This window comes from Schistocerca nitens, chromosome 1 (genome assembly GCF_023898315.1).
Source record: "Schistocerca nitens isolate TAMUIC-IGC-003100 chromosome 1, iqSchNite1.1, whole genome shotgun sequence".
NCBI classification, from domain to species: Eukaryota; Metazoa; Arthropoda; class Insecta; order Orthoptera; family Acrididae; genus Schistocerca; species Schistocerca nitens.
The window spans coordinates 540,988,683-541,015,454 of record NC_064614.1 but is presented as its reverse complement, the minus strand read 5'-3'; the positions used below and the strand labels follow the sequence as shown (position 1 = coordinate 541,015,454).

The following is a 26,772-nucleotide window of genomic DNA, read 5'->3' as shown; positions in this document are numbered from 1 at the left end:
TTTTGTAAAGAGTATTTTACACCTTTTATGAGATGTGATGTAGATGGGAGGGTTTGTATCAGTTTTGAAAGGGGTGGGTATTGTGGATAAAAGCATGGTTTACGAAATCACATAAATCATGACTAACACGAAACACACACCACACCTTTCAAGTGCCTGATTCTTCAACACTTGCTGTATCCATAGGGTTGCTAAGATTTCCTTCGGGGACCTCAAGGGTGAAGGTGGGAATGTCCGTTCTGTAGGAGACAATTTAACACCAAACCTCCTCCGGCATCTCACTCAAGTACCAGCGAGATGGGGATCCCGGGGAAAGGGGGTGGGAAGGGTTCCCTGTCTTTGGGGCTGTCTTCTTTCTCCGCAACCATTTCTATCTATTTCCTTTCTTACTTCTCATTTGAGGACCTATCTATTTTTTCCCTCTTTCGATATTCATATACTTCTATCGCTGAAGTCCTTCCTGGTTTTTGTGGCTTCCAATGACCTACATCTTATCTTCAATATGAAGGCCGAAGAATCAGACTACACCAACACACATCTGCATACACATAAAAATACATTTAGACACAAACATTGAAATTACAGACTAAAAAGCCTGTTAAAGCCAGTGTAATAAGTACTCTGATGAACTGTAGGATAGTGGGACTTGAATAGTATATGTAGACATATTATCTACTGAGAGTATAGAAGTTAAGAAGTAGAGGAGGGCTCTAAGGATTGAGTGAGGTATTAAAAACTGAATGCAAAGTATAAAATAGATTTGTATCTTTACCAGAGTATACTTAATTATAGTACACAAAGAAAGGATATAGGGCAGGTGTACCTACACAGAGATAGGAGACCTGTAGCCTAAAAAATAGGGATGTTTTATAAAGGGGCATGCCTATCAGAATAGAAAGAGGAAGTGGTCTCATAAGGTCAACCCACAAGCAAGGTATAGGTACTGATCCTAAAAGAAAGGGACAGTATTGTGACATAAGTCACAAAATTGTATAAGGATTATTATGGAAAGTTTTAATTCTATGCACCACTAGCAATATTACATTTCATGTAAGTTTACGAGTGCCAAAAGAACACTTTCATTTTGCCCAGAGTTCCTCCAAGCTACAAAAAACAGAAAGAATAGTACATACTAAGGAAAGGACGTACAAAAGATGAGAACAGAAATAGATTACTCAAATGTTACATTCCATCCTGGATTTTCCATTGTTTCATTTTTACTCATTTGTCATGAACACCTTGAATTCACGATTGGAAATAAAGAAGGAGTCCTCCCAATTCCTGAAATAAAGAAGGAATCCTCACAATTCCTAAATACTAGTGAAGAACTGACTAAAACCTTGAGTGAATGCTCATGGCTTAATATTCAAGTAGGACGAGAGAGAATGTTGTTGTTGTGGTCTTCAGTCCTGAGACTGGTTTGATACAGCTCTCCATGCTACTCTATCCTGTGCAAGCTTCTTCATCTCCCAGTACCTGCTGCAACCTACATCCTTCTGAATCTGCTTAGTATTTCATCTCTTGGTCTCCCTCTACGATTTTTATGCTCCACGCTGCCCTCCAATACTAAATTGGTGATCCCTTGATGCCTCAGAACATGTCCTACCAACCGATCCCTTCTTCTAGTCAAGTTGTGCCACAAACTTCTCTTCTCCCCAATCCTATTGAATACCTCATCATTAGTTAAATGATCTACCCATCTAATCTACAGCATTCTTCTGTAGCACCACATTTCGAAAGCTTCTATCCGCTTCTTGTCCAAACTAGTTATCATCCATGTTTCACTTCCATACATGGCTACGCACCAAACAAACACTTTCAGGAACGACTTCCTGACACTTAAATGTATACTCAATGTTAACAAATTTCTCTTCTTCAGAAACGCTTTCCTTGCCATTGCCAGTCTACATTTTATATCCTCTCTACTTCGACCATAATTAGTTATTTTGCTCCCCAAATAGCAAAACTCCTTTACTACTTTCAGTGTCTCATTTCCTAATCTAATTCCCTCAGCATCAACTGACTTAATTCGACTACATTCCATGATCCTTGTTTTGCTTTTGTTGATGTTCATCTTATATCCTCCTTTCAAGACACGATCCATTCCGTTCAACTGCTCTTCCAAGTCCTTTGCTGTCTCTGACAGTATTACAATGTCATCAGCGAACCTCAAAGTTTTTATTTCTTCTCCATGGATTTTAATAACTACTTCGAACATTTCTTTTGTTTCCTTTACTGCTTGCTCAATATACAGATTGAATAGCATCGGGGAGAGGCTACAACCCTGTCACACTCCCTTCCCAACCACTGCTTCCCTTTCATGTCCCTCGACTCTTATAACTGCCATCTGGTTTCTGTACAAATTGTAAATAGCCTTTCACTCCCCTGCCACCTTCAGAATTTGAAAGAGAGTATTCCAGTCAACATTGTCAAAAGCTTTCTTTAAGTCTACAAATGCTAGAAACGTAGGTTTGCCTTTCCTTAATCTAGCTTCTAAGATAAGTCGTAGTGTCAGTATTGCCTCACGTGTTCCAACATTTCTACGGAATCCAAACTGATCTTCCCCGAGGTCGGCTTCTACCAGTTTTTCCATTCCTCTGTAAAGAATTCGTGTTAGTATTTTGCATCCATAACTTATTAAACTGATTGTTCGGTAATTTTCACACCTGTCAGCACCTGCTTCCTTTGGGATTGGAATTATTATATTCTTCTTCAAGTCTGAGGGTATTTCACCTGTCTCTTACATCTTGCTCACCAGATGGTAGAGTTTTGTCAGGACTGGCTCTCCCAAAGCCGTCAGTAGTTCTAATGGAATGTTGTCTACTCCCGGGGCCTTGTTTCGACTCAGGTCTTTCAGTGCTCTGTCAAATTCTTCACGCAGTATCGTATCTCCCATTTTGTCTTCATCTACATCCTCTTCCATTTCCATAATATTGGCCTCAAGTACATCGCCCTTGTATAGACCCTCTATATACTCCTTCCACCTTTCTGCTTTCCCTTCTTTGGTTAGAACTGGGTTGCCATCTGAGCTCTTGATATTCATACAAGTGGTTCTCTTCTCTCCAAAGGTCTCTTTAATTTTCCTGTAGGCAGTATCTATCTTACCCCTAGTGAGATAAGCCTCTACATCCTTAAATTTGTCCTCTAGCCATCCCTGCTTAGCCATTTTGCACTTCCTGTCGATCTCATTTTTGAGACGCCTGTATTCCTTTTTGCCTGCTTTATTTACTGAATTTTTATATTTTCTCCTTTCATCAATTAAATTCAATATTTCTTCTGTTACCCAAGGATTTCTACTAGCCCTCTTCTTTTTACCTACTTCATCCTCTGCTGCCTTCACTACTTCATCTCTCAAAGCTACCCATTCTTCTTCTACTGTATTTCTTACCCCATTCCTGTCAATTGTTCCCTTATGCTCTCCCTGAAACTCTGTACAACCTTTGGTTTAGTCAGTTTATCCAGGTCCCATCTCTTTAAATTCCCACCTTTTTGCAGTTTCTTCAGTTTTAATCTACGAGAGAGAATAGCACAGTAGTAAAAGAAAGATTATTCACAGTTATTGAAAGAAAATTGCTGTTAAAATATGAAATTGTTATTATGTGTGATATTATTTACATAGTGATTATGTACAAAATATCGCATGTCCGATTGCGCGGGGGGGGGGGGGGGGGGGATATGTAACAATTTGAGAATTTCGATGTAAATTCTATAACCACTCGGCCTTCTACCATCTCGAACACACGACATTTTAAATGTGAGTATGGGATGACAGAATCCTACCTACTGCGTGTCACATGTTTGTGTGCACAGGTTTGAAATTTAGTCACAAGAAGAATGTTGACGCGGCAGTTGAACGGCACCGACAAGTACCTGTCGGGCGATCCATGGAAGTTTTAGTGAAAGTGCGTATGAGAGGACCATGGAGTATTTATGTAACTCTGTGATAATGGTGTCAGTGGCTATTGTTAGTGAAAAAAGAACAATGGAGAAGAAACTCTTAAAAAATACTATTATTCCAGTCTTGCTAGAGGCAAGACGTATTTTATGAATGCTGTGATAGAGTCATGGTTATTAAGACGACTCCTTTGCAAATGTAATTAACTTTGTTTCTGACATGAGACGATATGAGTGATTTACAAGAAGTCAGATATTTATGTGAGAAGTGAGAATTATGTTCTGTATGAAGTTTTAATATAGCGTTAGTTGATGAAAAGTAACCTTTGAGTATCTACTTATTTCACAAGTAGAGGGAGAATTTTCATTATTCCTGTACCTAAAATCACTCTTCAGAGAAGAAATTTAAAAAGATTCCAGAAGCCGGCGAAAGAGATCGGCTGCGGATAACAAGTAAGTCATCTCGTAAAAGGAGTGGAAGTTAGTATATCTACTTCACACTTAAATCATCGTCCAAAGCATTAGAACGGTTCCACCCCACAAAGGGTTATGGGCATTGATGTAATCAAAAATTAGGAAGGTTGAGGGGAGGTGAGAAATCAGTGCAGAGAATGAGTTTCAAGGCAATTCACTAGCAGGAGGGAGATACACATCGCAGATAGTAAAATCCAGAGATGTCCTCCAGACATGTATCAAGTGGCATGTGTTCACCGTAGACTAGAGTTCAGAACGTAGATGCAGATTTTGCTTGATACCCTCTCATACTCAGAGTATTTCTTAAAATAGACCTGACAGCCATGGAGGGAAGGGCTTGCATTGCTGGAAACTAAGTTTCCTTGGTGGCAATGCAGAAAGTAGAGGAAACGCACAACTTCTGTTGACGCGCAGCCAAGCAGTGGAAACAGTAATAAAGTTCCACTGGGGAACCACACTACTGGTATCCTGTGGTAGCATGAACAAAGCAGGTCATGCCACTAGTTGCAAGGATACAGCATCAATACACACTGGTTCCGAATCAGGTAGTGAAGGGGAATGCAATGCCACAGGTGCCAACACAAACTCTGCCTCAGATACAGCGTGGATGGCATGGGGGCCGTCGGTCTCTCCTTCTTGAAGGACTACTACTTGTCCTTGTCCTTCTTCTTCTTCTTCTTCTTCTTAGATTATTTCGATGTCTGTGAGGGGTTGTCTGCCTTAGTTTCGGAATCTGAGAAGGACCATGAAATCCTATGATCAGGCAGCTTGTAGCTCCTTTAGCCATCAGCTGTTATCCAGTTGCAGATTAAATGAAACGTGGGGGCAGCAGGTGGGAGGGAGGGGGGGGGGGGGGACACATCCCTAGGGAGCTCTTCCTGGCAACATATGCCAGAGGAAAGTTATGCTTGTCAAGATGGGGGTTAGGGACTGACATCCTTGACAGGAGGGGCGTCAACATTCCCAAAGTGAGTAGATGTAGTTGAGTGGCCCTGGGGACCTAATGTAGAGGGCACAAAGGGCAAGGCTACTGTTGCTAGAGAGGATGTTGTCATCTTTGCCATAGCATATATTATCATCACACGTGCAGGGTGCAAACAATGATAGTTCTTCTTGACCAATTGACAGGTGAGTCAGTCAACAGTCTTGTACTTCTGGATTTTTGTTTTCTCATTGGAAGATGTTACAGTTGCATACACAGAGGAATGGTGCTCTCCGCAGTGGACAAAGACAGAAGAGGAGGTGCATAAGGAACATCTGTGTGCAACTGATGTGTATTATCCCTATGGACAGGGCTCGCTTTACAATGCAAGAACACGTGCTCGAATCTCATGCATTTGAAGCACTAGATGGAAAAGAGTGCAGTAGCAACCCTATTGTCCTTTGGTACACGTTGGACAAACTGCACACTCCATCACTCCTAACGGACATGTAATGCATCATAGGTCTGTAAAAGAAGGTCACAGTAGAAGACGATACCCTCTACCATACTGAAACTGTTATGGAGGGGAGGGGGGGGGGGGGGGGAGACAGCACTTGCGACAGCAAGGGACGCAGTTTTAATCAGAACTGATCCATTCTTCCATTTTCGAGATCGCTGCTACTTCCTCAAACCTGTCCTCAAGTTGTTCAACAAAGAATAATGTCTCTGTGGCCCGAAAGTAATTCCCATCAGTCCTAGAGCAAATTATATTGAAGTTAGTATTTTGTAGTTGTCTCTCAACCCTGCACTCCTCCCATGGTGTAGTTAGGGAAGGAAACATTTTGAGGACGTATCTCTTTACAGTGGAAGACTCTTTTCCTTCAGAAGAGACTGCTGGAGCCATGCAGTCACCAGTGGAAGGAAGCTCAATCTGCTTCATGTGCAAGTCATCCACCATGGTGCCTTCCACTCTGAATGGAGGCTCTTCCCATGTGTACCACCCAGTCTCAAAAACTGGCTACCTGGCCAGTAATCCATTGCCTAGAATCCCCGTTCCCCAGCCACAATGGGCACAAACTCCTTGACATGTGTCGGACTTTCCAGGGTCAGGGGCTACTAGCATGTAGATTCTTAATTACCCCCACCACACAGACAGTGAGATGGTTCCCGAGTTGGGTTTTTGGCATATTGCCATTGCAACCCAGGAACGGTGCAAAGATAAAAAATTCACAAAGGTGGAACATATACCAAGGGTGACCATCCCTGCATGATCCACACTTCTGCAAAATTTCGAAAGGGAATGGTACATCAAACTGAACAATGGAGGCCATTTAAAATGAAAGAGAGTGCAAGGGTCAGAAGAAAGAAAGAAAGAGAATGTCCAAAATCAGAAACAAAATCCAAATGTGGTTGGTACCAAGAATACCATCCCCATGGATAGGCAAAGGCAAAAAAGGAACAGAAGAAGAATGGGCTTGCAGTACTGAAATGGAAGATGCACTGCAAGGTCTCGGGCCCCATGTTGGCCAAGCATGTACTCATAAAAGCGTTGTGTGCCATGGGAGGAGGAGGAGGAGGAGGAGGAGGAGGAGGAGAGGGGGGAAAATGATGGAAACTAAACAATTGTTTCTTTACAGTTTTGTCAACAAATCTGTAAATTACAACTTCGGCAGATGAAAAAATGCAAGCTGGACAAGTATTCAAAATTGTTCCCTTGCCTGTTCCAGGCAATGCTCTTAACATACTTCGTTGTCCTGCCATGAATCGCAACTCGCACTCCTAGTTTGTTATGGAGGAAAAAAGTTCGGGAATTCAGCTGTGTCCTTTTCAGATGATTCATCATGGCATTAGTGAAAGATCTGGTACAACACAGAGAAACTCAATCCATTCTCCAGAATGTATGTCCAGTGTCAGTACCACCTTGTCTAGCAATTTGGTAGGAGAGGTACTGGCAAGATGAAGAATGCAGGTCATGAGTTGTGCCTGGATAGTTCAGTCTATAAATGTATTGCTCACAAAAAGTAGGATCCTGGGTCAGGTTCCAGCTTTGTACAAACTTGGAATCTGTTAGCAAGAGAGCGCACACAGCTACTGGGTGAAAGATTTTTTTCAGGAATGCTCTCATTTTTGTCTCAGCATCCTGTCAAAGCCCCATCAACAAAAGTATTTGACATACTAAAATTTGTACCATTTTATTCAGTTTCTCATTAGTTTTAAAAGTATGGGCTATTTAATGATATCTTAACAATGCTGAATTTTTTTGAAACAAATTTTCATTATAAAAAATCAAATCTCTTTGGTTTGAGGGAAAAAATATTATGTTAGTTGTACATTTTTTGTTGATGTGCTTGCCAATATTCCTGATGGTATTCCAGTGGGAGCATATTACAATAAATTTTATTTTAATGGTAAGCCCAGCACATGATATGTAGTTGGAGTTGTTATTAAGTTGTAATGCAAACCTCAAATGTTAAAAACCAAATAATGCTGTCAATGCATTATTTTTTATTTAGTGATAATTTCATATGTTATCAGAATATACATTTAAACTTAAATTCAGATTTGGCCTTCCCATGTTAACTGAAAATATTTTAATGTATACCATAACACCATATGCCCAAAAAGACTATGGCTAATTTACTTAACTGTACCTTCGTTGTACAAATACATTAACATGAATCAATATTATCAATTAAACAATGGTGTAGCTGTTGTTATTTAACAATATGATATTTGAGCTCATGGGCGTGAGAAACATTTATTTACCCTTCTTCAAAAGAAAGACATAATGCTGATACAATACTTCATATTGGAGTTTAAGATTTTCTTTTAAATGACATAGCCCAGTTCTCCGAAGCAGTAATGACAAGAGTACTGAAGTAACAATTTTTTTCTCTAATGCTTTTCGCAGTTCATTAAATAGTCTGTATTTTCTTCCAGCTGCAGCTGTGGAATTGAACTCGCAAACTAAGAAGTAAGGTGTTTGTTTTTTTTTTTTTTTTTTTAGTACAGCCAATTTATCTGGTCTTCGTTATGAAAAGGAATAAGCTGGTCCACAATGATGCATGCATAAAAGGCTTACTTCCTATCTCTATAGCACACTGATGAAGTTTTGTGCCGTGAAGTCTTATTTAGTAAGTTGAATGACATTTAATTGTATTTGTTATAAAGAGTATAAGAGTATCTGTCTGACCAGTAATTGTTGGGCTTACAAAAAATGAATCATTTATATGGTGTCTTGTTTGTGGAAGCGGAAATACAGTGAGATTGGTCTAAAAGTATCCTGAGTGTACGCAGTATCCTGAGTATAAAAAGTTCCTCCAAAACAGCATCTTATCTTCGGAGAAGAAGTTGGGCAGACAATCGCAGCCGACTATCCTGAAAAGAAGATTGGCAAAACAACTCCACGTAAGCTCCATAATAAAGTGGAAGTGTGGGTCTGGCACACCAGCACCACACTGCTCCTCTAGTTGCCGGAAACTGCCAGAACGTGACGACCAGAGTGATCAGGACTCGAAAAGGAGGAATTTTTTAGAGTAATTGAGACAAGAAGTTGAGAGTTGCCATAGCAACCCTTGATAACAAGGTGGAGAAATTAGTTCGTAGGAGACAATTAAGAAGATTTGGGTGTGGAAAGGAAGCAATCCTCACACACGCAGTAACCAGCAGCCGCCGACGCAGTAACCTGCCACTGTTGTTGGTTGCCATTTGAGTTGCTGACTTCGCACCCGCCAACGTCGCGACCAACATTGGGTGCAACCGGCATCCGTGTTATTCACCGGTGCCAGTTCTACACCTCACCGACGCAGAATAAAACACTATGCCAGGTGAGCTAAGGACAGAGGTGATTTTTTTTTAATGATCGCACGGTCAAAAAAGAATAAAAATATGGAGCAGCAACAACTCCCTACAGAAACTTCCGAACCGGGCAAGGCCATAAGAATCAGTAGGGAGATCCCAGATTGGACTAAATTAGCAAATTTAATAACTGTTCAAATTTCCTCTTTAAGTGAAAAATTAGATGCAGATTCAACTTCTTTAAGACAAAAACTAAATGCTCAAAATGCTTAATTAAGGGAAAAAATAGAGGGACAAAGTGCAGCTGCACCAGCTCAAGTTCAGTCCTTGAGAAATGAAGTAAGTACAACTTTAAGTGAAAAACTAGAAGCACAGGGTGAAGCTTTAAATTCTAAATTTGAGGTGTCAAATGATAAAATGGAAATTTTATGAGTAGATTTAAAGAATGAATTAAGTAATTCTTTAACTGTACAAATAAATCAAATGTTTACGGACTTTAACCAAAAGCAGGATGATCAATTTCAGCAGGTAACCCAGAAGTTACAATCTGGTACTGAAGACAAGTGTAACTATATACAGTCTGAATTTAATGAAAAATTAGGAATTTTTCAAAATGTATGTAATGTTACATTCAATGCAATGAAACAAAGACTACACACCCTGAAAGATAGCATCAAAAGACAGGATAAACTGATCCCTCTTGACCAGTCACAAATTGCAGGAGTCAACACTTGAGTACATGATGTGGAGAGAAATTTTAAGGAAAAGCTAGCAACCTCAGAGACCATAAATATTAATGGTCTGGAGGAACAGGTAGAGGAGTTGATAGATCGAGAAGTTACCGAGAGTATAATATTTGGAAACGAAACGACTGTTGCTTTTTCCAAACTTAATGATAATAACAATGTTAGTGACGACTCATGAAAACAATTCAAACTTGTCCAGGACAGAATAGAACATAGAATAACTTTACTTAATGTCGTGTTTCCTAGTGAAAGGGTAATTGTTTAGCTGTGGGGAGACTTTCACACAAAATTTAACGAGAAGTACTGGTGTGCACTTGCTCAAATGAGGTTAATATGAGATCCATGGGATCCGGATGGAGTCACACCTGTTCCCCAGGTATGTTAACATTCTGTGTTAAAGGGCGGAGTGATGACTGTCGGTTCCCAAGTTGGGTTTGGTGTTACTTCCATATTCAATTTCCCACACCGAATTCTCTTCAAGTCGTATTCTGTTCTCATCCTCTTATACTGTCATATAGTTTAGTACTTCAGCATACTCGTCTTGACATGGCGGGCAAGCAAGAGTTGCAGCAAATCACTGATATCAAGGTTATACTGCTTCTTGTGGAGGTAGCAGTAAGTGATCTTGTCATTATACGCAGCCTTACTTGTTTTACGGGCGCTAGGATCCCCAGTTATATAATCACCTTGATGGATTTGTTATATCGAGTCAAGAATGAAGCATTTGGTAATGCCTCATAATATGTAAGTCAAATTCATGCTCTGCTCTAATCTCAATGTTAAAGTGAACTGACAGTATGCTCCGTTCTAGTCTTGATGTAAAGGTGAGTTGACAGCATGCTCCGCTCTAGTCATCAAGGATCTTGAATCCGATCATAGTTAGGTTTTATTTTTGCCAAAAGTAGTCTTTGAATGTAACCTCTTCACCAGTTTCCCCTTACAGACCTGTGTGCAGAGGAATTCATGGATGGCAATGGATAAAAAAAATTATACCTGCTGGGACATTTTATGACTTCGTCCTCGGTTATTCCAGAGGCGCCATTGCTGGTCTTCACGATTTGTCCTGGGCTCTCGGTTGTAGTGTCGACAAAAGCCGATGCAGTCTACACAGATTGTTAGATCATATTTTTGCCTAGCCAACCAACATATAGTTAGGTCTGATTCTGGCCTAAACTATTGGAGGATACGATGTAATATGAATATTTATATATTTGTGATAATATGATACTTACTACTGAATATTTTATACCCTTTGTGAGAAATGACGCGAATGATATGATACGATGTAATATGAATAATTATATATTTGTGATGATATGATACATAGTTTTCTACTTACTACTGAATATTTTATACCTTTTGTGAGATGTGATGTGAATGGGGAGGGTTTATATAAATTTTGTATTGGTTGGGTAGTGTAGGTACATACATGACTAACACAACACACACACTCCACCTTTCAGACAACCCTCACAGACAAGTGTGACTGATTCTTCACCATTTGCCTTTCCATAGGAATTGCCAAGATCTTTCTTCGGAGACTTCAAAGGTGAAGGCGAGAATGTCCGCTCTGCAGGAGACGTTTAACATCATACCTCCTCCGGCTTCTCACTCAAGTACCGGCGAAGTAGGGATCCTGGGGAAGGGGGGTGGGAAGGGTTTCCTGTCTTTGGGGCTATCTTCTTTCACTTCTTCGATCTTAACAAACCATTTCTATCTTTTGCTTTCTTACTTCTCATCTGAGTACCGGTCTATCTTTCGCTCTTTCCATATGCACACAATTCTGTCGCTGAAGTCCTCCTTAATTTCTGTGGTTTTCTATAACCTTCAACTTATTTTACATAAACAGGCCGAAAATCAGGCTACACGACTACCCACACACATACACAAAATGAAACACAAAGACACAAACAAAAAAGACAATGTGAGAACCGTCATGTGTTGGCGGGGGAAAATTGTGCACATAATGATGGGTATGTGCACATTGTTATGTGAGGTGATGGTTCCCCAACACATACAGGTTATGTCAGGGATATATTTATATATGCAAGAACTAAGAGTATTCATGGTTGTTATGACAGTAAACATTGTGGTTCATTATGCTACATCGTATACCTAAGTGTACAGAAATAGATTCGGATCTGATGTCAGTCTAACAACTATTCTGATAAATTGTACTAGTGGGACAAGTAGAGCGTAAGAAAGAGTATATTAAATAATATTTCCAAAGATGGTGTCTATTGGAAACTTAGGACTGGAAGAGTAAGGAAGGACTCTAAGGTGTTAAAGAGAGTATTGAGAAGCCACTGGGAAGGGTAAAGTAGAGTTTTAGTTTTTCTAGGAGGTAGTTTTGAATTATAGTGTACATAAAGATCAAACAATGGAAAATCCAAAATGGAATGTAACAATACCAGAGAAGGAAAGTTGCTTTTCACCATATAGCAGAGATGCTGCGTCACGATAGGCACAATAAAAAGATTCACACAATCAAAACTTTTGGCTATTACGGCCTTTGTCAGAGGTAGATACACACACACACACACACACACACACACACACACACACACACACACACACACGAAACGCAATTTGCACACACGTCTGCAGTCTCAGAGAGCTGAAACTATAATGAGTGTAGATGTATACTAGGGCAATGGACTATGAAGCCAACTCAGGAAGGAGGAGGAGGGCGCACACAGCATTGATTGGATACAAAAGGGCAGGCAGGCAGACCCGAGAAGGGCTGACCTATGTTGTGCGGGCAGGGGCACCAAGAAGGGGATTGACCTGTACCATAGTATATTAGGAATTTGTTTAAAGAGGCATACCTACCAAAATGGAAGGAGGGAGTGAATTCATAACATCAACCCGTATGTATGATACAGGTACTGTGCCTAAATGGAAAAGATCAGGATAGTGACAAAACTCACACATTTTGTAGAGATTATTCTGGTAAGTTTGAATTCTCTTTTCCACTCGCATTGTTGTGTGAAGTTACAAGGGTCAAAAAGAGCACCTTCATTTACCCAGAGTTACTCCAGATTGTAATAAGTAAGGAATAAATACATACTTAGGAAAAGTAGCAAGCAAAGTAAGAGCAAACAACAGAATACGAATGGATCATGCACACTTGGAATTTACGATTGGAAAAGGGAACAGGAAGCAGAAAAATTCTTGTCCTCATGAATTTTAGATTTTGAAAGAGCTGACGCCAACATTGATCAAAAGGCTCAAGTTTTATAATGGTAGTAAAACGGAAAAAAAGGAGAGCTATAGATTAAGTACACAATTGTTAAAAGGAATGTCATGCAAACTGATCGAAGTATAAATTATTGTTATATGAATATGATATTGATTTACATAATAAACATGTATAAAATATTGCATATTCGAGCTATGGGGAGGGATATGTAAGGCATTGAGAATTTGGGGCTAAATTCTAGAGACACTTGTATTTCCACTATTTCGAACACGTGTTATTTTAAAGATGAGTGTGTGAAAGTGGAACTGTGTCTACTGCGCCACGATTGTGTGTGTGTGTGTGTGTGTGTGTGTGTGTGTGTGTGTGTGTGTGTGCGCGCGCGCGCAGCACTGGTATGTATCGGACGGTTGATGGCACAGGCAGGTATTCGCAGAACTTGCCTCAGAAGTTACACGCCCAGCACAAGGAGCAAATGCGTCGTACTGTGTGATAGTGCTACGTCAGTCATTATTGAGAACAGCTGAAAAGACACTTACTTATTCACTTACTTTCGTGAGGTTCGGATGGACTTGCTAGAGCTTTATAAATTGTATTTGTTATAAAGTATGCAAGAGTATCTGTTGGACTGGTAATTGTTGGCCTTACAAAAAATGAATCATTTATATGATGTCTTGTTTGTGGAAGTGAAAATACAGTGAGATTGGTTTAAAAGTATCCTGAGTGGATGGAGTTATTTCAAGAGTATAAAAAATTCCTCCAAAACAGTGTCTTATCTTCGGAGAAGAAGTTGGGCAGACAATCGCAGCCAGCTATCCTGAAAAGAAGATCAGCAAAACAACTCCACATAAGCTCAACAATAAAGTGGGAGTGGGAGTCTGTCACACCAGAACCACACCGCTCCCTCTGGTCACCGGAAACCGACAAAGTGTTAATGTGTACACTTTTAATAAACCACTGTTTTTGAACTAAGAAAAACTTGTTTTATTCCTTAATAATCTAACAGGTTATGGGCCCAGGTGTGCTACTGCATAATTTAAAGTGAAAGTTTCATACACAAATGAAGTTTAAGTTTTGAAATTAGTGTACTGTGAATTTTGTACATCACAGTGTAAGTTTTGAAGTCAGTTTATGAATTTTGACAATAGATTCGACAAGAGTCATACACAATGGTTTACTGGAAGGCCAAATGAACTGGAATACATGGAACTACAAAGCAAATATCTGTCTACAAGCAAATATCTGTCTACACAGTTTTCCTGAAGCACTTTATGTTATTGAAGGTAGGTTAGTTAAGACTGTAGAATATGATGCCGAAGATGACATTGCTTAAAAAAATAAAAAATAATTAAAAATTAAATAATTATCTTACGGCTGTCAGCAATTAGTTGTATTGACTTCAAATATGACAGAGGAAACAGTGCAGAAAATAATGTGTCTTAATACAACTCGAGAAGTAACGGCAGTGTTGCACCTAATACGTCTTGATACGTATGAGCAGAATTGCATAAATTGTTTGATGGTGTTTCTGAAGATAAAGTTCTTTACCTTTGTAAAAAATTCTTATGATGATGCAGCAACTGTTACATCAAAGTTGATAAATATGTAGAATGATTTCATGCAAAAAATGGTCAAATATGTAGAAAATAATCCACAATTACTCTATTTATTTTCAATTTGTAAAGCTTTTGGCATACTACCAGCTGAATATTTTTCATTCAAACAAGTTGGATGCTTATGTCAAAAAGTGATAAGACTGTTGATAATATGATAACTCGACTGTGAGCATACAAGAAAGCTTTGTCAAGTAAAGGAGGAGATTTTATGTCTCAAGAGGCACTATAAAGTAATGAACTGATGCAACACTCTAAATAAGCACAATAGAAAAATAAAACTGCTTGTCATTATCACAAGAAGACAATACATGTGATCAAACAGGCCAAAAGTGGATTGCGGATGGTCAACCACAAAAGCCTCAGAAAAATAATGTTTTGGAAGCTGCTGAAACTCCAAATACGAACATGATTATCTTCGCTGAAATGTCTGTTATGTTGTCTCAACATGATACCAGTAGCTGGTTTGTAGATAATGGTGCGATAAGTCATATCACCAATACTGACAGTTTTTTAAGACATTTGAACCATTTTTTGTAACACATGCACTTACATCAGATGGCGGTGATACTGTTGACATGCGCAGCATAATAACGGAAGCTGCAGTTCATGGAGAGTGGCACAAAATCTCTGAGTGATGTATGGTACGTACCAAAAATTAAAAATAATCATTGTCTGTCTGGGCAGCACAAGATAAAAATCCAAAGAGTACATTTTTATTCATAATAGAAACATGTTATTTTAAAATTGATGAAGTCATTAAACTAGTTGGCAATCATGATTGTTATGGAGGACTATTTAAATTAATGATGAGAAGCATTAAACCTATTATTCCTGCTGCAGTAAATGAAATCAGTTGAGAAAACTTATTACAATTGTACTATGAAAGAATTGGATATCAAAATAAGTGACATATCAAGATCTTATCGCTAAGGTCTTAGGCATAAACATGAGATTGGACTGAGCTCTATGAAGGCTGTATTTATGGTAAATAACATAAGCATCCATTTGGCACATGGAAGAGAGCTTCTGAACTGAGAGAGCTGATTCACACTGACCTCTGTGTATCGCTAACTGTGTTTTATTCGAAGATGATTACAGTAAATTTCAAGCTACTTACTTCATCAAAGAAAAATCAGAAACTCCTAATAAACGAAGAAAATGTATAACCATAACAAAGACCTGGGCATACAATTAAAAACTTCTTATGCAATAATAGAGAAGAGCTCAACAATAAATGGACAACAGAGATTCTACAGGAAAAGGGCACAATCCACTGTGCTGTACTCTCCACAGCAAAATGGATGCAGCCAGAGCTATAATGCAAGCTCACATTCAAGACTACAACAGTTCAAACCCACGTCCTGCTATCCTGATTTAGGTTTTCCGTGATTTCCATAAACCACTTCAGGCAAATGCCGGGATAGTTCCTTTGAAAGGCCACAGCCAACTACCTTCCCCATTCTTCTCTAATTCGATGGGACAGATGACCTCGCAGTTTGGTCCCCTCCCCAAAATTAATCAACTAACCATCCAACTAATCTGTTTGCATGCACTTGTCTGCAGTCCTTGTACTCACTGAAATCCATATGCCACAGTAACATTAGAAAACCTCTAAAGGAAGCAAAAGAAAATTGTGCAGCCTACTGATGAAGTGGAGTATTATGGAATAAACTGCAATTCTGTCATGGTACATACAAGCCATGTAGCTGTCAAAAGGTGCTACTGTTGACTGCAGGTGATCACTGTGAGACAGATTTTTCCACATTTTGTGTTTTAAGACAGAGTCGGACATTCAAACGGCATTTCTGTGGCGAATACCAACTGGATAGGCGTTGAAGGTATAACACACACATGATCTAAGCTTAAAATTACCCTCAGATTCAAGTCAAGACTGAACAGAATACACAAACTATCCTCTTGCACTCATTTGAAACTGGCATACACTATTGAATGGATTGAGAATGTAGGTTTTACATTCATTATACAAATGGCTATGGGTAAAAGTGGCTATGTCAAAACGCAACTGAAAAAGAAGTTTCAGATAAAAAACAATGGAGTCATGAGGGTGACACAAAACAGTTTATGGGCATTTCGTTTCCCTCAAGCAAAGACACAATTCAGTAATGAAATTCACCTGCCTTAGATTTACTCTAAGCAACTTTTATAGAGGGTCGAAGATTTTTTTATGGCAAATACTCACTCCTTTCTGCATCACACTGAGGCTGTGTGTTGGATATGGTACTAATATTAAACTTATATTAGTATTATACTTGTGAATATTGTGTTTTTGAAGTGTGGTTGATTGCTGAAATTCTCAAGAGAATAAATGGACTGTGAGGTGTTTGCCACTATGCCCCACCAAGTAATTCCAACACTGCCCGTGTACATATAAATATAGGTCTACTCACGTGGGATAACCTGTTACATCCTGTTCTGAACACAACGCAGTTTCCTTTACGCAGTCAACTTTTCCTATCGTCAAACCACTGTTGTCATCCTTGTGATACTTTTCGGCCAATTGGTCCCATGTGGGGGCCAAGTTTTTGCAGTGTCCGCACCTACAACCAATAAATGACGATTATTCACTTGCCATGTTCCGGCATACTTACAGAACGCTAGCATCTTAAGGCAAATCCCAAGAATCAATTACCATTATGTTTCCTCATTATTAATATGACTACAAAAGTTACATAATTAGCAGGTACAGTTCGACTGTTTCTGCCTCTCATACAGTAAACACACATCATAGCAAAGGTAAAATTTACCATGGTGCATAAAACATGACGAAATGATTTGTTTTCTGAACATCAGAGAATGTGTCACCGGTGTAATCTACAGGTTTTAAACTGCTCGCCGCGAACGTCACTGTAAATCTAGAAATTAACACCACACTAACGCTTACGATAACGCGAAGAAATTTTTCACTAAAGGAGATCATCTTCTGTCCTTTGCATAAATTACACTGTCTCCCGACTTTTCTTACTCTTCAAAAACGGTCACAAAGACGATTCTTACTCCTTAGTCCTTACGGTTTACTGTCACCGTCACTTTTTTTCACTCCGGCCTTTTGAAGATACCAAAGGATTTTGTTGGCGGTAAAGATATTTCCGTCGACACGCATTCGAACACACACGCTGGTGGGAGAAGCAACTGATAAAGTAATCACGAATGTATAACATTACTGACAACTACAATGATAAAGCACTTGTACGACAAGGTTGAAAGTAGAATGTTTCCCTTCCGACAGATGCAGATGTAAATAACTAAATATAAACTGTGCCATTTTAAACGCGCATATGGTTTTGATTATTACGCTCAATCGATTCTATTTGTATTTTCAGAGGAAAGAAAAGTGTACATAAACAATTTCCGGGTGTTATTTTCTCCCTTTAATGACGCGTGACAGTTTTCCATTTGAACTAAACTGTAGCAGTTAGCAATCCCCCGTAAGTACTGCACAACTGTCGGTGTTCGAAATCGTCTGGATCTGGCGTGATTGCACTCCCCATAAACGAATCAGACTGCGTGCCTAGTCACTACTTCATACCTTGCCGTTTTGACAAACTATTATATTGAGGGTTCGTGGATCAAAATTAATGAAATTGTGTGTGAATAAGTATACAGAGATTGTAATTCCAATTACTAGAACTTATTTTTTAAACATTTGTTGGCGTTCGCATGACAGAGACATGCTTCTAAAGCGCAGCGAGCTAGCTTCGGGGCATGGATGATTTGCTTCATGATGACAAAATAGTTTGTCATGTCACGTCGTTAAAATGGAGTTCGCTCACGAAAGATGACAGTCACAATTTTTTTTTTTTTTTAATCCAAGCACCATTTGTCGATATCGATTTTCAAGAGGTCATTAATTGCGAACTCGTGAGACGTAAAAAAAAATCATAAAAAGAACAGTAGGATTGGAAGGTAATAAGTGTAAAGTTTTACACAGTGTCTCATAAACTTCTGCATCAACAAAATATTTTTTTAATAGTTCGAATGAGAGTTGGAATTTTTGATGAATTGCTTCGCATTTTACCCGCATTAACATTCAAAAATACGAGCATGAGATTGTCTGTCCCATACAAACACAAGTTGTCAGAGAATTTGAAAATATTATTCGACTGATTTCTTCCCATCCTTTAATTTCCATATTTATGTAGAAAAGTACTGGCCTTTTCTCCCCTTTCTTTATAAGAATATCATTCATCATCATCTGTATTGTCATCTTGCACAGCCACGTTGTGCGAAGATGGATGCCATGTTCGCGTGTCACACAGTGTCGATTGAACGAACCTAATGGTCTCCACACGTTTACCCAAAGACTTACAAAATAACAGCTATTACACTGTAAATGAATGTCTAAAATAATTGTAGACAGGTATCCCCTCACAATATTAAGTGTATAGCGAGCACCCCCAGGTAACTTTAATCTGTTCATAAACCACCTTGAAGCTGTACTGGCCCATTTAACAACCAAAAACAAAGAAATAGTGGTTGCTGATGACTTCAATGTAGATTTACTTAACGACTCTCCCAATATGAATTTATTTGGTTTACTAACACCATCCTTCAACTTAATTCCCACTCTGAAGTTCCCAACCAGACAAACCAATTGCACACAAACAGCCATTGATAATATCCATATAGAAAAGTCCGATGAATAAAATTATATTTCAAATTCAATAGTCAATGGCCTCTCAGACCATGACGTGCAGTTTTTTCCGTTAAATGTTAATACTGAAAAGAGTATAAAATTGTTAAATCTGAACTCAAGAGGGTAATCAATAAGCCAAAAATTGATTATTTTAGGTCACTCCTCAGATACATACACTAGAGTGATGTTTGCATTGCTCATGGCATGAATGAAAAATATAACACTTTTTCTAACAAAGTGCTTACCTTATTTAAACACTATTTTCCCCCAAAACTAACCAACGTTAGAGCAAAGTCTCCAAAGAAGCCATTGATTACTCAAGGAATAGAGGTATCTTGTAAAAAAAAAACTGTATCTGCCAATCCAAAACAGTTCGGATGCCGATGCTATAGCACATTACAAGCTATACTGCAAAATATTAAAGACGGTAATATGGACATCAAAGCAAATATATTACAAGGAAAAACAGTCATGTCAGGAGACTGGTAGAACCACAGATGAAGAGGGGCAAATAACATTAAGAGTAAATGATACATCGGTGCATTGGTGACAGGCATGTACAGTGTTGCAGATTTTTTAACAAACATTTTATAACTGTTACTGAAAAGATGGGGTTGTTAGGTTCTGTAGATGCTGCCATGGGATACCTCAGACCAGACATTTCACGTAACTTCCATAATAGGAATTTGACCCTCACTACCCCAGCTAATACCCCAGCAGAAGTAATGCCCATCATAAAATCTTTAAAATCAAAAACATCGGGTGGGTATGATGAAATATCAACAAAGTTAATTAGAGAATTTGATTCTTAGATAATTAACATATTAAGCTATCTGAGTAACCAGTCATTTATCAGTGGAATATTTCCTGAATGGTTGAAATATGCTGAAGTTAAGCCACTGTTTAAGAAGAGATCTAAAGAAATAGTGTCAAATTTCCATTCAATTTCACTTTTACCAGCATTCTCAAAAATTTTGGAAAAGGTAATGTACAATTGGTCTTTTAAAACCATCTTATTACAAATAACATATCGGTACTGTCAAAGTTACAGTTCGGATTTCTGCAGGGTTCTGATATTGAAAAGGCTATCTACCTTTACAGTGAAAATGTACTTAATTCATTAGACAAAAAACTGCAGGAAACTGGTATATTTTGTAATATGTCAAATGCATTTGACTGTGTAAATCACAATATCCTTTTAAGTAAATTAGAATATTATGGTGTGACAGGAAATGCTGCAAAATGGTTCAAATCTTATATCTCTGGCAGGAAACAAAGGGTCTTATTAGGAAGGAGACATGCTAAGCTATCAGGCATCAATCAGCTGGGAACTAATTACGTGTGGGGTCCCACAAGTTCCATCTTAGGGCCTCTACTTTTTCATGTGTATATCAATGACCTCTCATCAGTAACATTACAAGATGCCAAGTTTGTTTTGTTTGACGATGATACAGACATTACGAGATGCCAAGTTTGTTTTGTTTGCCGATGATACAAACATTGCAATAAATAGCAAATCTAGTGTAGTCTTAGAAAGATTGGCTAATAAAATTTTTTTGGACATTAATCACTAGTTTCTAGCCAATTCTTTGTCACTAAACTTTGAAAAAACACATTACACGCAGTTCAGAACTTGTAAGGGGTGTCCCACAAGTATATGCCTAACATATGATGACAAGCAGATAGAAGAATTGGACAGTGTTAAAGTCTTGGGACTACAACTTGATAATAAATTCAACTGGGAGGAGTACACCACAGAACTGCTGAAGCATCTAAACAAATCTCTATTTGCAATGCGAATTCTGTCAGACATATGGGATACAAAAATGAAAAAGCTGACATACTATGCTTACTTTCACTCCATAATGTCATAGGGGATTATTTTTTGGGGTAATTCATCAAGCCAAGCTAAAGTTTCCCAGGTCCAAAAACGTGCAATAAGAGTTGTATGTGGTGTGAACTCAAGAATATCCTGCAGAAGCCTGTTTAGAGAACTAGGAATACAAACTACTGCTTCCCAATATATTTATTCCTTGATGAAACTTGTTATTAAAAATACATCTTTTTTTCAATCCAACAGCTCAGATCACGGAATCAATACTAGAAATAAGAATAATCTTCACAAGGATTTAAGGTCACTTGATCTTGTACTAAAAGGTTAGCATTACTCAGGAACACACATTTTCAGTAACTTGCCAGCAGCTGCAAAAAGCTTAGCAACCAATGAAATTCAGTTTAATAGAAGCCTAAAGGATTTATTGGTGGCCAACTTCTTCTACTCCATAGTCTAACTTCTGCATCATTTCAGTGCAGTGATGTGTTCATTGTAAATAAGTATTGTAGTAGTTATGTTATCTTATTATATGTTTATGACCTTATAAATAAATAAAACATTTTTTAAAGTTTTAAATTCAGTGCATTAATGCGATTTTAGTAAATGAGTATTGTAAAATGGTCCTTTCGTATACTGTTCATTAAAGAGAAAAACAAAAACAAAATGATTATCATTCCACTTGGGTTCTGTGGAAGGTACATTAGCTTATTTGTTTTAGTTGTAAATATTTGTCATGCATTATTGTTTTTCTAACATGTTCTACATCCTGGAGGACCTCGTCACTACGGATCAATTGGAATGAAAGTAAAGCTAACCTAATCTAATCTAAACAGTAACTTAACATTCATAAACAGTGTACTATTTAACAATTTATGATATGTTTGTCTGAATGAGCTATAAATACTGTAAGAGGCATGTTTATGCTAGTAAGATATATTGTACAAACGTTTGACAACATCCATACAATGCATATTATTCTACAAATAAATAAATAAATAAATAAATAAATTGTAAATGTGCGCATCTACGTACTGGAGATAAACTGTCAGTTTGGCTCAGCATTTGGAAAAGTCCAGTGGCATTTGGCCATTGGGGTGAGTATGGAGGAGCTGGTAGCCATGGTAGAAATGAGGAACTACTGTAATTACTAAAATACTGTAAAACCTGATCCAAGACTGTCATAAAACAACCAAGTGCTTACAGAGAAAGGGAAATATAAGATAAGTGTGTGCATGTAAAAATTCCTCAATCAGACCAGCAGTTTTTGAGTTATTTAACATCTATGTTGTTTAAATAAAGCAATATTAGAGAAGAAAAGTTGCTAATTATGATATAGCGGAGATGCTGAGTCACCTTTGCAAACAACACACTCTCTCTCTCTCTCTCTCTCTCTCTCTCTCTCTCTCTCTCTCTCTCTCTCTGCAGTCGCAGGTAACTGAAACCACACAGAAGTGGGAGTTTGGTTTAAGTTGCCTGAGACTGCAGTCATGTGTGTATATATATTGTTGACTGTTGTTGACAAAGACCTTAATGGCCGAAAGCTATAATTGTGAGAATCTTTTTGTTGTGCCTATCTGCGACTCAGCATCTCCACTATATGGTGAGTAGCATCTTTCCTTCTCTAATATTGTTACATTCCATCCTGGATTTTCCATTGTTTGATTCTTTAAATAAAGTTAAAATTTTAAAAATGATCTCTTTCTAATATTTTGATAAACTATGTGTCACCAGATGGAGAGTAAGGAGCCTATCACACCATACCAATGGAACGTTTGTAAATATTATATGATTTCAAATATATTCCAGGATACGTATTCAGAGCTGTGAAAATGCCAGTTTTACACAAAATAAAAATAAATTGATAAATATAGCAGCAGACTGGTAAATTAGGCTGAGGTATTTATGAAGTTCTGTCTATATTTTTATAATTTTTAAACAGCATATTAATGTAAATGAACTTTTGCGCAGAAAAAAACTATAATTTATGATAAAACTCAAAGACTCAGCAAAAAAACTAAAGAAATTATCGCAAAGCAAGAAAATTTTTGTGTTGTTTTGTGTATTGTATATATGTTAAGTATAACATAAACGTCTGTTAAGATTTATGGAAAATATTGTACAAAAATGTTCACACCAACGGACCAATGCCTTAAATAGTTGGTGGCGATCTTGATCTGGAGAGTCATCTCAAGAGCTGGAACAGAGCAGTCAAATGTGTATATGAGCAATCAGTGAGTCGTGACCTAAAGTTTTGGGAATTTGGGAATTTTGCTGAGTAGAAGACTGGGGACTTGTCAAAATCTCATGGATCGGCACCAAAAACTTGGGAAAGTTTGTGTAGACTTGTAAATTTCTGCAAGTTGGCAGGTATTTCAAACTTTTGATAACTCTCGTGTGTTGGAAAGATTGCAGCTTAGAATATTTTAGTGAGTTTAGCTAGTTAGCAACTTGAACACAAGTGGTTGTACTTCAAAACAATTTTGGTAGTTTACTGGAACTACGTGATAATCAATTTGATGCACTGCTCTGGTCAGTAAATGCAAAAGGCATTAATTGTGTCACTGTGATAATTCAACCAGAAATGGGAATCAATAAGCTTCATTTATTTTAAATCAAATCCAAGTGAGTTGTGAATATCATTTGAAATTTAAACAATGGAAACCCCAGGTAGGAAACTGAACAATGTAGTAAAAGACAGACTACTACTTACCATAAAGAAGACACATCAAGTTGCAGACAGGCACAATTAAAAGACACTTACATAAGGCTTTCGGCTACAGCCTTCATCAGTAAAAGAGAGACACACATTATTCACACACAGAAGCAAGAACACCTCATGCACACACGATCACCAACTCCAGCATCTCGGGCCAGAATGAAAATATCATGTAGGATGCTAGCAGTAATCTGGAGGGGCAGGGGAAGGGGAAGGGATAGTAGTGTATACATGGAGAGAGAAAGAGATGAACGCTGTCTCGTGAAGTGTGCGGGGACTAGACTGCCAACAGGTGAAACATCAGGAGGTTGTGGAGCAGGGAGAACGATCTTCGTGATCTGGACTCAGGGCGAAGGCACCCTATTTTCGTTCCTTCACAGCTTCAACACCTTCTCTCCCATCTGCTTCACACAGTCCTCCTCAACAGAGTGTGTCACCTTCCTAGACATTGACCTCCTCTCTGGTGGCTCCATCCACACCTCTGTCTACATTAACCCATCAACTACCAACAGTACTTGCATGTTGACAGCTGTCATCCCTTTCACACCAAAAAGCCATTCCATACAGTCTGGCCACCCCGGGATGGTGCATCTGCAGTGACAAAAACTCCCTTGCTCACTATGTTGAGGTTCACACCAAGGCCTTCATAGAGAGGCACTATCCCCCAGACCTAGTCCACAGCCAGATCTCCCATGCCATACCCCTCACACCTCCATCCTCCCACCACCCCCAAGAACCAGCCATAATGGAGTGTCCTCTTCATCACTCACTGCCACCCGAGACTGGAATAACTGAGCCACATCCTTTGTCAAGGATCTGATAACCTATCATCATGCCCTGAAATGAGGGACATCCTACCTGAAATACTTCCAACACCCTCCTAAAGTGGTGTTCTGTTGCCCACCCAACCTCCACAACATCCTAGTCCACCCTAGGCCACTCCCAATCCCAACCCTTTGCCACAAGGATCATACCCCTGTGGAAGGCCCACGTATAAAACCTGCCCAATCTACCCATCCAGCACACCCTATTCCAGTCCTGTCACAGGTTTATCCTGTTTCATCAGGGGGCTGGGCCACCTGTGATGGCAGCCGTGTCATTTACCAGCTCTTCTGCAATAACTGCACAGCTTTTCATATTGGTATGACTACCAACCAGTTGTCCAACAGGATGAATGGCCACCACCAGGATGAACGACCACCACCAAACTGTGGCCAAGAGCAAAGCAGACCACCCTGTAACACAATATGCAGCTAAACATTATACACTTAATTCCAACGGCTGCTTCACTATCCAAGCAATCTGGATCCTTCCCGCCTCCACCAGCTTTTGTGAACTGTGCAGATGGGAGTTATCCTTACAACACATTCTCCCCTCCTGCAATTATCGCGGCCCCAACCTGTGATAATATACTGTACCCACACCCTCCACTCAACAATTTCTGCACCCTCTGTCCTATCTTCTCCCCATTCTCATCTCCAGCCCTGTTTATTTGCAGCCATCTGCCAATGCATCCGCCTATCTTTCCCTGCTCCTCTCGTTTTTTGCTCCTTTTTTTCCCTACCTCCCAGCTCCATGACCTCTTGATGCTGCACCTGTTGGCAGTGTAGTCCCTGCAAACTCCACCACACAGTGTTTGCCTCTCTCCCCACCTGTACCCTACTATCCCTTCCCCTTCCCAGTCCCTCCACATTGCTGCTTGCATCCCACATGATAGTTGTGTTCCGGCCTAAGATGCTCGAGTTGGTGGTCATGTGTGCATGAGGTGCTTGCTTGTGTGTGTGAATGGTGTGTGTGTGTCTGTTTTACTGATGAAGGCTGTGGCCAAAAGCTTTATGTAAGTGTCTTTTAATTGTGCCTGTCTGCAACTTGATGTGTCTTCTTTATGGTAAGTACCAATCTGTCTTTTCCTGCATTGTTCATTTGAAATTACACTTATTAAAACCTACCTGCATTTTTGTACAAAATATTGAACGGTAGTATGAAGGTTAATTTATAGGGTGTTGTGACAAATGCATTGGTTGCTCCCTAGCCAAATAAAATAAAAGCAACTGCACATCAGTTGTTAATTATTTACCATAGAGTCACATGTGTCAAATAAACAAAAAAATTAAGTAGTTGCCAGTTGAGGCATAAAATGTATTGAAGTGTATGACAAGAAGTATTCAGACATCTAGTCTCTAGGTATTGCTGTGTGCTTGTATAAATTAGTTGTGTTTGGGGACTACAAAAGGACAGCATGAAGCATCCTTCAGATATAGCCAGGGGTTCTTTTGCTAACACATCAGCAAAGTGGCACTCAAGGCCAAATTTCTCAATATGGCAACCACAGCAACACAGTGTTACTAAAGAAACTGACCTTTTTTGTAATATGTGTAATAGTATCACTAGTATTGGCCGACAAAGCATTTCAGTTCAATAAGTTGCGTAATAGTGGCTTTACTGCTAGTGCCTACAATATCAGACATACTCTCTCTTCCCTTCCAAAAGAAACACCTTGCATTTCTCAGCACCGGTGAGGGGAGTGGAAAAATAAATTTGTTTAGAAATTTCGTGATTTTTAACCCACTATAAAGTTTGCAGTTTTCTTAATAAAGTGGTTAATAAATCACGCGCGGAGGCTTCAACAGTGGTAGTGGCGGTTGTGTGGGTACATGATGAAAAACTCCCAGGATATCGTAAAGTTATTATTTATTAAAAAATAAAAAATGAAACACCAATCGACCAGAAGATTTAACAAAGATGTTAATTATGAATGTGCGGTAAGGTGCAGACAAACAAAAAAAATATGCATTCAATTATTTGTACAGGTTTTTGTTTTTACACTCTCTCTCACAAGTGCAAGGGTGATGAAGATGTGTGATTTTAAATACACTCCTGGAAATTGAAATAAGAACACCGTGAATTCATTGTCCCAGG

The 26,772-nt window shown here is 38.8% G+C and overlaps 1 protein-coding gene across 1 annotated transcript in view; it reads right to left on the bottom strand.

The window, feature by feature from the left end:
• Window positions 1-17,767, bottom strand: part of LOC126253976 (thioredoxin domain-containing protein 5 homolog) — a 122,805-nt gene extending 105,038 nt beyond the window's left edge. The window contains exons 1-2 of the mRNA XM_049955271.1: window positions 17,415-17,767; window positions 17,058-17,207 (exon numbers count right to left, since the gene is read on the bottom strand). Coding sequence (XP_049811228.1) covers window positions 17,058-17,207; window positions 17,415-17,587 — 323 coding nt within the window. The 5' untranslated portion in view covers window positions 17,588-17,767. The remainder of the gene's footprint in view (window positions 1-17,057; window positions 17,208-17,414) is intronic.
• Between the last annotated feature and the right edge of the window lie 9,005 nt (window positions 17,768-26,772).